At 35.0% G+C, this 11,104-nt stretch overlaps 2 protein-coding genes across 4 annotated transcripts in view; one reads left to right on the top strand and one right to left on the bottom strand.

Moving 5' to 3' along the window:
- The window catches only part of LOC107633989 (protein MEI2-like 5), a 7,061-nt gene extending 3,187 nt beyond the window's left edge, over positions 1 to 3,874 (top strand). For all 3 annotated transcript variants that reach the window (XM_021108075.1, XM_016337597.2, XM_021108094.1), the window contains exons 5-13: positions 168 to 326; positions 411 to 527; positions 635 to 786; positions 1,221 to 1,312; positions 1,421 to 2,345; positions 2,445 to 2,529; positions 2,612 to 2,680; positions 2,938 to 3,117; positions 3,321 to 3,874. In XM_021108075.1, coding sequence (XP_020963734.1) covers positions 168 to 326; positions 411 to 527; positions 635 to 786; positions 1,221 to 1,312; positions 1,421 to 2,345; positions 2,445 to 2,529; positions 2,612 to 2,680; positions 2,938 to 3,117; positions 3,321 to 3,437 — 1,896 coding nt within the window. In that variant the 3' untranslated portion in view covers positions 3,438 to 3,874. The remainder of the gene's footprint in view (positions 1 to 167; positions 327 to 410; positions 528 to 634; positions 787 to 1,220; positions 1,313 to 1,420; positions 2,346 to 2,444; positions 2,530 to 2,611; positions 2,681 to 2,937; positions 3,118 to 3,320) is intronic.
- Positions 7,358 to 10,568, bottom strand: LOC107634076 (ribose-phosphate pyrophosphokinase 4). The gene is made up of 7 exons (XM_016337687.2): positions 10,287 to 10,568; positions 9,056 to 9,371; positions 8,557 to 8,652; positions 8,399 to 8,467; positions 8,190 to 8,318; positions 7,880 to 7,976; positions 7,358 to 7,774 (listed from the first exon to the last, which is right to left on the bottom strand). Exons 1-7 carry the CDS (start codon positions 10,421 to 10,423, stop codon positions 7,641 to 7,643), a joined length of 978 nt encoding a protein of 325 aa, XP_016193173.1. The 5' UTR covers positions 10,424 to 10,568; the 3' UTR covers positions 7,358 to 7,640.

Raw genomic sequence — 11,104 nt, 5'->3', positions numbered from 1 at the left:
CCTTTTGAGCATGTACCTGTTAGAATTGTTATGAGAAAATTCTGATTAGAGTTTGAATAGTTTATGTTTTAACTATTAATTTTTTATTTACATACAACGTCAGAAGATCTTGTATTTCTTTGTTTTATTTTGTGATAATTCTTTATTCTTTCTTTCTTATTTGATAGCAATATGGGGATATCAGAACTTTGTACACTGCATGCAAGCATAGAGGCTTTGTGATGATATCTTACTATGACATTCGAGATGCTCGCATTGCAATGCGTGCCTTACAAAACAAGCCCTTGAGAAGAAGAAAACTTGATATTCATTTTTCAATTCCCAAGGTTTGATTTTAGAGCATAAATCTTAAGGTATGATTATCCTTGACATTACAGTTGTGTAACACGTGTTTCGTCTGCTGATTTCAGGATAATCCCTCAGAGAAAGATATTAATCAAGGAACCCTTGTAGCATTCAATTTGGATCCTTCAGTGTCAAATGAGGACCTTCGATTAATCTTTGGTGCTTATGGAGAGGTCAAGGAGGTAAAAGCTTAATTGCTTATATGTTTACCTGTTCATTTGTGCATTTACTTGGTCTTTACCTAAAGTTTGTCCAGTGCTGGTAGTAATTTTCTGTGATGAAATTTCAGATTAGGGAAACACCGCATAAGAGGCACCATAAATTTATTGAGTTTTATGATGTTAGAGCGGCAGAAGCAGCTCTTAAAGCATTAAATCGAAGGGATATTGCTGGGAAACGCATAAAACTTGAACCCAGTCGCCCTGGCGGAGCACGTAGAAAGTAAGTTGTAATTTATCTTTCGCTGTTCAGAACTTCTTCTTTTTCCGACATAAGTTTGTTCGTTAACCGTTTCATTTATTCTCATGTATGCGGTAGAAAAGTAATCATATGGTTGAAAGATTGAACAAAAGTGGTAGACCCATGCATATTACGTTATATTACTATTTTTCCCTTGAGATGTTAGCTAGTTGCTTGCAAGCAGCTTGATTGGTTAATTGAAGTTGTTTTCATGGAGAAAAACTTTGGATAATTAACTGACTACAAAATAAAATGTGATAATATGTTTGAAATAATCTACTCTACTCTTAAATTAACTGCTCAGATAAGCTGGCTTTAACTCGTTAGCAATTTGTTATATCTTTTGTGAATGGAAATTTTATTATTTACATAGTATAAATTATTAAAGACTAACATAATGATGCATTTCTTGCTAGCTTGATGCAACAACTGAGTCAAGAGTTGGAGCAAGATGAAGCTCGAACTTTTCGACATCAAGTAGGTTCACCTGTGGCCAATTCTCCTCCCGGTAAACAACTCTTACTGCAGTCTTATTAATCAAATGCCATTGTAGCTATATCGTTTTAGAAAAGCACCTTCAATTACAAGCTAAAATATCTCGCAATTGTCTTGCTAGGTAACTGGGCACATTTTGGTAGTCCAGTTGAGCATAATCAACTAGGTTCGTTTAGCAAGTCGCCTGGTTTGGGCCATACCAGCCCTATCAATACTAACCATTTTTCTGGATTGGCTGCAATTCTTTCCCCACATGCATCTAACAAGATTGCGCCGATTGGTAAGGACCCCGGAAGGGCTGCAAATCAGATATTTGTGAACTCTGGATCAATGCAAGGAACAGCTTTCCAGCATTCCATGTCTTTCCCTGAGCAAAAAGTGAATGCAAGTCCTAGGCCTATATCTTCCTTTGGCGAATCAAGTTCAAGCTCATCCAGTATTGGAACATTGTCTGGCCCTCAATTTCTTTGGGGGAGCCCAACTCCTTATACTGAGCATTCAACCACATCTGGTTGGTCTTCGTCTTCTTTGGGGCATCCATTTACTTCTAGTGGCCAAAGGCAGGGTTTTCCATATTCAAGTCATCGCAGTTCTTTTCTTGGTTCCCAGCCCCATCATCATATAGGATCTGCTCCATCTGGCCTTCATTTTGATAGGCATTTTAACTACTTCCCAGAATCACCCGATGCTTCTTTAATGAGCCCAGTTGGATTTGGGAATTTAAATCTCAGTGACAGGAGTTTTATGATGAACAGGAGCAGTCATGCATCTTTAGGTGGTTCTGCTGGCCTTTCAGGAAATACTGCTGAAAATGGTTCACCTAATTTCGGGATGCTGTCACTGCCTAGGCATGGTTCTTTGCTTCTCGGAAGCAGTTCTTATTCTGGACCCGGAGCAACTAACACTGAAGGCTTGTCTCGAAGTAGGCGACCCGAGAATAGTGGAAACCCAATTGATTCAAAGAAGCTGTACCAACTTGATCTTGATAAAATCCTCAGTGGTGAAGATACAAGGACGACTTTAATGATTAAAAATATTCCTAACAAGTGAGAACAATTAAAGAAGTATCCTAGTCAAGTGTTTGCTATTGTAGCAATTTGATACGAACAGTTATTAATGAGTTTTGCTCATTGTGATTGTTTAAGGTACACATCAAAGATGCTGCTTGCTGCAATTGATGAGAATCACCGGGGTGCTTATGACTTTCTCTACTTGCCAATTGATTTTAAGGTATATGAATCCAATAATTTTTTTAATCAACGATAATGGAGTCTTTTGGCCAGGTTGACTTATTGTCTATTTCTTCTTGCAGAACAAGTGTAATGTGGGTTATGCCTTTATCAATATGGTGTCTCCTTCACACATCATTCCATTCTATGAGGTTTAAAATCTATGCCATGACCTTCTATTTGTCTGTTAAATAATTAACTTTCTTCTGCATTGTTTGTGATGCAAGGATTTGTTAACGTGACGTGCATTGTTTAACACATGCCTATATGAAATATTTGATTTCTTTTCTTTTTAACAACGAAAATATAAATACAAGGTTAAAAGTTTTTTAATTGGTAATCTCTTGTAATTTGCAAGTATTTTAACTTGTCATGGTCTAGAGAAAAATTAATATGAAAGTCTATGTAGGCATTTAATGGGAAGAAGTGGGAGAAGTTTAATAGCGAAAAATTTGCCTCACTGGCATATGCAAGGATACAAGGAAAGTCTGCACTTGTGACACATTTTCAGAATTCAAGCTTAATGAATGAGGATAAGCGGTGTCGGCCAATTCTCTTCCATTCAGAGGGCCAAGAGACGAATGATCAGGTAACTTCTGACGACAATAGAGTTGTTAATAGAGCCGAGCCGACCGGACACTTTGATCCTGATCTTATACTTATACATACGTCTTGCAAACTTGATTGTGAAAAGTCATTAAGACTTTAGAACTGGAAATGATTTAATTTATATATTGATCAATTATTGCTTTTTTCAAGTGTTTTTCTGATTGTTTCTCTCTTACCATCCAGGAGAATTTTCTGTCCAGCAATTTGAATATATGTATTCGTCAACCAGACGGGTCTTACTCAGGTGATTTATTGGAGAGTCCAAAGGGCGATTGGGACGAGAAACTAGAAAAAGATTAACCATTTGCTAGCTATTTATATGTTCCTAGCCACAATAATAAATGGGGGTTGGGAATGCTAACAACTGCATAGGGCAATCTTAAGGTGTACAAAGCTAATTGATTTAAAAGAACAAAAAAGTTGGTGTACAATGGTGAGGAAGCAGCATAGCTTTCAGCTGCTGGGGACTCTGAATATGTCAATATTTCATAATAATCATCAATGAAGGAAGCAGCAAGGAACAGTTTCTTGTGTGTAGAGAAATCAATTGTCATTAGAAGTGGAAGAGAATAAGATGGCATTTCTTTGTCAGCTTGCATGGCAGAGTTTGCAGATTTGACTAATATATTAGGTTTGTCAATGTTGTCATGAAACCTAAATAACTTGTGCATGTATGTATATATGTGAACCAGTTTCTTTGCCTTATTCTTATGTTAGATCCGCCATCTAGAATATTGTTACTGGATACACTGAAATGTTGGAATATCCTTGAAGAACCTCTTATTTTTCTCTGGAGTTTATCCTTAGTTTATCAATATCGTGAAATTTGATAAAATAAGTGTAGATATCATATGATACGAACATCTTAAAACCATGTTCATCAGAATAAGCACCTACAACTACCTACATCTGGCATGTATGTGATGTAGTTTAATCCTAGAAAGAGGCTTAGTAAGTAGTAACATGGTAAGCCCAATTAATTGCATTCATAATTACTATAATCTGCTGTGAGTGAATGTAAGGTCTATTTAAGAGTTTGTTGCTGGCTAAAGAGTTGTTGAATGCACAGAGCGACATTCGAACTTCAGACATTTGCTTAATCGGATTAGTAAGTTAACTGCTAGAATAACTCAGAGTTGGATAACAACACATGCATTTATTTACATGAAAAAAGAGACATGCTCTCTAAAAGCTGCACTCACTGAAGCTTCTCTTCTTCATCTTCCTCCTCCTCCTCCTCTTCGTCATCGTCATCATCGGATGAGTTCAGAAGGGGTTGTACAGCTTCACTGGCTGCTCTGAAACGATGCGCATTCCTAATTGCTTCTGCATGATTTCGAATCTTTCTCATTACTTGCTTCCTTTCCTCTTCTTTCTTCAAGTCCAAGGTGTAAGCAAATCTGCGAGAAGCATTTAGCGCAAGTGCCGCTTGCCTCCACTGCTTGAGCCGATCAATCGAGGCATTTTTGGTGGCCGTGATGTCGAATGGAGAAGCTTCATCCTCATCGGTCGCCACCGGTCGTTGTTGAACCGTTGAAGGAGCAGCAGCAGTGTTAGTGATTGCGTGGTTTTCTACATCAATGGCCACTTGAGGATGCGGATCTTGGATCCCAACACGTTCTATTGGATCATGAGCATCTACATGAGAATGGAGAATCACAAAGCAAAAGCTAATAACTGTTCCAACTGAAAATCCCAACAGCAACTTAATCTTCATCATTTGAGCTATGAAAATTCCAATGAAGAAGTACATGAGTTCTTCGAACACAAAGGGGACATTCCTCGATAAGCTAAGTGACATGGTGGAAAAAGCAACTGAAGAAACCACACTATATGCATCTGGCTTTGCAACCATAGCGGTGGCTCTATCGGAGAAGAAGGAGAAGACGGTGGTCCATAGCATAACCAAGAACGTAGTCACAGATCTGAACCGAAGAATTCTCAAGCGCTGCCACTTTCGTGCTAAGAATCTAAGAATTCTTGACTTTTTCCAATCCTTTGCAAGAAGAGCGACGAGGAAAGTGATGAAACTGAAGAGAGCGTAGAAAATGATCTTCCATGGTTTCCAGTTGCCGAAGAGATGGTTGAAGGAGGAGCTGAGAGCATAACAGATTAATCCAATTACAGCTGAAACAACGGTTACCAATCTCCATAACCTTTCTTGCTTGTTCAATTGCACCATATTTTTCTTGCCTCGTAAATTTTGGAATCTTTGAATTTATTGAGTTCAAAACTTCAAATAGCTTGTTTCATGGTTGTTTGGAAGAAATTTCCAAGAAATGTATAGGGTGTTTCTAATTCTGCCTTTACCAATATTATTATAATGAACTTATGTTGTGCTTTTTAGATGTGTGGGAGTAATTGGAAGGGAAAAAGAGAATAGTTTTTGGCTTTGACTCAAAACAATTACTCATAAGTAATAAACCACTTCTGAATTACCTTCATTGGTTGGGGCTGATCTTGGATACCAAGCTGTTCTGGTGTAACATTTGTGCATTGTCTGATTCCATAAAAATAAAATTCAAATTTAGCATCAACATTGGATAGTTAATGCTCAATATAAATATAGGAGGAGTGTTAGGGACAGTAGATTTTGTAATTTATAGTCATTAATTAGCCATTATTAATAGAAAAAGTTTGAGGAGCCAATGGAATATTTGTACAATATGCACAATGGAGGTTTAGGGAGTATTAGAGATATAATTATTAGTGTTATATTTTTTCATCAGCTGAAGTTTTTGAGATGAGTGGTTTTATGACATGGAATTAGAGCTCTAGATCCGAAAGGTCTAGAGTTCAATCCTTGGTAAAACCGAAAATCAGTTTTAAGTTTTTGGGAGGATGTTATACTAACTCTCTAGACCCTTTTTCAATATATTTATCCATCTAGTAAAGCTACCTCAACAACCTCTTGTAACGAAATCGATAACGTTCTTGAATGTAAGAATCCATGATGTAACGATAACGATATCTATTGAGCATTAAGTATCAAATGTTGATGCTAAATTTTCTCCTGAAATCTCTCACTATTTTCCAAAAGAAGGGAAGAGATAGAGAATGAAGTAAAACATAAGAAGCTTACCCAATGTTAAATATTTTGCCCAATACTCATATACATTTTTTAAGCATACATATCGAAGGCTATTTCATGATTACGATTTTTTTTTTTTTGGTTTAAAAAAAAGTGGTGGGACCCACATGATTCCTCGTTCATTTGATCATTTCCACTCCTTGCAAAGGTGAGTTTTGACCATGTTTTGTGGTGGCTAAGACGGACTATAGTTAATTGGCCAACAAGATTAAGACACAAAATAGAAAAGTTAACTAGTATACGATTAGTTTCAAGGAAAATGGTCAAGAAATATTATCACAATAGCAGAATAATAATTACAGGTCCCAAAACCATTTTTTGATGGACTGTAATTATTATTCTACTATTGTAGTAATGTTTTTTGAATTACCGCATTTTTTAAGTTAATTATATATCAGTTATTTTTTTCATCCATGTGTCCTAATTTTATTGGTCAGTTAACTATAGTTAATTTTTGCCACTACAAAACATGATTACCACAGAAGTCACCCTTTATATATGTACTATATATGTGTTGAATATGGACGTAAGTATTGACCAAATATTTTATTCACTCTTTTTATTATGGTTGCAACAAATGGGTTTATAACACACTAGTTATACAATTAGAAGATGAAAAATACTATAGGGTTATCAAAATTTATTATTTTTTGTCATTAGTATTTAGTAGAATGTAAATAATTAGGAGAATGTTCTACCTCAATGACCAACACTTGGCGGCGGTTGATCTTCATCAGTAGAATGTTCTGAAGCTTCTTCAACAATAAAACCAAGCTGCATGCATTCCCGTGCTTTATATCAATTGTGTTGTTATGTACAGATTTATATTTAACTTGTGTTGTTACATAGAATAATGTAAAAAAAAACGGCTTGATTTCATGTCATATATCAACTTAAGCTTTAGAATCTGTCAATCAATTGATCAATTACATCACTTTAAACAAATACTACCTTGTGTAAGTACATCACCAGATTAATGTTAGTTCTTTGCATGAAGATGTTGAAATACATTGTGACAAAATATTTTTCCTTTTTTAACATTAGAGTATTACATTTGTTTCCAATTTGTTTAGCCAAATAGTGTTTATGAATCATACATTTTTTGCAGTCACTTACATATTTATTATTATTTTTTAACCCACAAAGGAACAAAGAAATTAGTGCCTGTTGATGAGTAATACAGAGCAAGATTTGGATGATTTAATTTGCATCATGCATAGGTCTTGCTTTTATGCTAGAGAACAATCATAATAGAAACTATATTCACAGGTTTCACCATGCTAAGGTTACAGCAGAGATGAAAAGGATGTTATTGTAATGTAAAAACAGGAAAAAAAATTGAAGTTGAGGATCTCCTTTATCACCAACTTGAATATTCTATCCAATATTATTATTAGTTCCCTAATTTGCCTTCATATTTGTAGGGCATTAGCAATAGATCCTGCTAGACTCAATACTTCAAAAGGAGCTTTGTTTGCAATAGCTTTCACAGTTAAAGGGCAAGAATCTGTGATCCAAAAGTGTGCAAAAGCATTATCCGAGGCTCCTGCAAAATTCAAAATCGAATGGTGGCAATACCATCAAAACATGTATTCAAGTGTGAGAAATGTAGAAGTATGTGAAAATATTATGCTTGGGAGTTGGGACTAACCGTCTTTATGAGTGAATCGCTCCCACGATTGCTTGGGGAATACGCCATGTGTGACATAGGCGCTCACCTTTGCTGCACCTTTGGATGCTAAAACTTTCTGAGTAAAACCAGCAAGATAAAAAGGAGATACATGTTAATTGCTAAGTTGCAAATAGATGCAGACACATGCATTCATGTTTAAGATTCTAATATAGACATCAAGTTTTGCTTATGGTGTTGCTAAGCTAGAATCATAAGAAAAATGAGAACATACGAAAAGAAAAAAAAAATTGACATAAGCATCTTCAATTCGCAAATTGAAATAACTTGCCTGACACTCAACCAGGGTGCTTCCAGATTGAACCAAATCATCAACAATTACTACATGATGACCGGTGACGTTGCCTTCCTTGAGTTGAACTATCCGCTTGTCACCGTCACGAACTTTTGTACATACTACCTGCCACCTCAAATTTCAGGTAATCTATTTGGGAAAAAAATTACAGAATAGATTAAATGGATAGATACTAAGAGACTCACCACTTGGAAACTTTCAAACTGCTTGTGAAACCTCTTCCAAGCACCATCATCTGGAAATGCTATAACTACCTGGAAATTACAACTGTTTTAACATCGTAATTTGATCGCTAGACAAAGGCAGTAAGATTTTGAAGTAATGTAGATTACAAAATACTCACATTTTTGGCATCCGGAAGCCGTTGCAAGCGTTGCTTTAAGAGAGGAATACCGGTCTCAAACAACGGCAAAACCTCATCTCCAAAATAAAACCTCTCCTGCATATTTAAATCATAAATAAAATTTAAAGAAAATTCATGGTATTTGAATTGAATGAGAAGTTTAACAGAACATCATAAGAAACAAATGAGAGCAATGTTGCCTCTTCTTCAAAAGTATATAAGAAATTAAGTGAAGAACATAAACATAGTATTATGATAGAATATCCATGATCATCTGAAGTGAACAAGTAGTTTTGGGCAAAAACACTACTCTTAAATTGTACTTTTGATTCCATCTAGGCCATGTATTCTATTGGATGGTGTCGACGTGTCATCACTCATTCTTTGGATAGTGTATTTAACAGTAAACATAACTTTAATAACAATCCATAAGTACCATAATTAAAGGACCACAAAAGTGAAGCTAATGAATTCCTTTTAATGCATTATGTACACAAACCTGCAAAGCATGAATGTCATATATGACTAAACTAGTTGGGCCACCTCTTGAAATCGGAATATTCGTCAACATCCTTGCAAGGGTGAAGGCAGTTGCTACATCTCCTTCTTCCTCCATTCGCTCGAAGGATCCAGTTGGAAAGAAAGGCAATACCAATGTGAACGAAGCGACAAATAGACGAGGGAGTGCATACACAACAGAAAGTTGCTCAAAGATATGTGCTGGGGAGCTGAAAGATGCCAGAAAAGCAACGTGTTGACCTCGGAGCTCTTCTGCATTTTCTATAAAAATATTTGGAAATCCATCAGCAAAAGACCTGGAGAACCATAAAATTAGTCAGCTTTTGAATTTTCTTTTCCTAAACGATGCATGAAGAAACATCAAAACATAATAACGTATGTTAAAAGGGGAAGACAAGTAAAGACTAATACACATTGTTAATAAGCCAAAATCGGAAATAAAATGAATGTTCATTCTGTTAAGTTCAGAGCATAGTCAAATGAGAACTGGGATGAAGTGATGAACATAGATGAGAAAATGAGAGGGAATAATACACAGGTAGTTCATTGTTTTGCAAGAATTCAGAGAAATTGGGAATGAATTTGTTTTGAACCAGAGACTCTTGAGTTTATGGCTTTATGCAGATCAATATATCATTTATTTTATTTTCTACTTTTTATTGTTCATATAAGAGGTAATTTCCACTATCACATCAGTGAAACTCAATTCCAATCAGAACCATTCACTGTTTCAATATATAAATGGTTGATTTCATGTAATGTAAGTTTTAATGCTGGATTTGCTTGCTCTTCTCGGATCAAAGATGCCGAAAAGAGTTAATTAAAAAATAAATAAACATGATTCTTCTAATATGCTAAAGTAAGCTATAGAATTTAGATAGCTTAAAGAACTCCTACAATCAGTTCCTTTTTTTCTTTTTTTAATCAAAGTTTCTTTTCATCATATCAGTTAATTAAAAAACATGATTCTTTTTTCCTTTCCTTTTTTTTTTCTTTTTTCTTTTCAAGAAAGCAAAATAAGCTCATCCAAATATTCAGTTACCACTGAAATCACTGGAATAGGAGCCAATACACAATCCATTAATAGTTTCAACTTTCAAGCAAGAAAATAAAATTGAAAAATAAATAAATAAAAAGATTCATACGAATAATAATAATAATAATAAAGCATTGAATGGAAACAAAGAGAATATAGTAATTGTTAGAGTTACCTCCATTTGATACTCTGAAGAGTGACGTGGTCAAATGAATGAGAAGCAACATTGTGAGCGAGTTCCTCACAGTCAACGGAGTAGAACAAGTTCACGTGCTTCTTCGGGCAATTCACCATTGCCTTCTTGTTCTTCATGTTCTTCTTCTTCTTCTTCTTGTTCTTCTTCTTCTTCTTCTTCTTCTTGTTCTGTTTTTCTCAGCTTCAACAAACAACAAAGCCAAGCGTGAAGACAAAGCAGGAAGAGAATTTAGCGAGGGGTTTTAAAAGAAAAAGCAGCAAAACAACAAAATAAGTTTTTTTTTTTATTAAAGAAAAAAAAGAAAAAGGGTTTTCTGGTTGGTAGGATAGTCAATTAGTCAACTCCGAAAGACACGGAATCAAATGAAAGAAACGGGTGGGTCGGGTCCCTCTTTCAGTCTTTTCTTACATGACTCTGTTTTGGACTTTTGGTAAAGAAAATTTTTTTAAAAAAATATTACGAAAAAATAACAAATAGTTCCACATTTTCATCCATAAATATTTAAGCCATCGAAAATTTAAAAATACATTTAAGTTTTTAACTTTTTTTAAATATGGACATATTGATCCTTTATGTTTACTTTGGTCTGTCATGATAAACTCAATAAAAAAAATCAATCGTGATTCTTGTTGAATTGACCTGGTTGATACGGATATACATGTAATTTTTTTTTTTAAATTCGACAAATTAGATTCAGGGATTGTGTTCTAAATTCTAAAAAGGTCATAAACTTAAATATATTTTTAAATTATCAAGAACTTAAATATCCATAGACCAAAAAATTAGGAATCAATTTA

This window comes from Arachis ipaensis, chromosome B01 (genome assembly GCF_000816755.2).
Source record: "Arachis ipaensis cultivar K30076 chromosome B01, Araip1.1, whole genome shotgun sequence".
NCBI lineage: Eukaryota > Viridiplantae > Streptophyta > Magnoliopsida > Fabales > Fabaceae > Arachis > Arachis ipaensis.
Note: the sequence above shows the minus strand (reverse complement) of the source record. Positions and strands in the feature narration are given on the sequence as shown.

Coding starts and splice junctions, on each gene's coding strand:
- LOC107634076 (XM_016337687.2), bottom strand. CDS start 10,423: ATGAAGAACAAGAAGGCAATGGTGAATTGCCCGAAGAAGCACGTGAAC. Junction 9,372..10,286: donor CTTCAGAGTATCAAATGGAG/GTAACTCTAACA, acceptor ATGGTTCTCCAG/GTCTTTTGCTGATGGATTTC. Junction 7,977..8,189: donor GCACCCTGGTTGAGTGTCAG/GCAAGTTATTTC, acceptor GGTTTTACTCAG/AAAGTTTTAGCATCCAAAGG.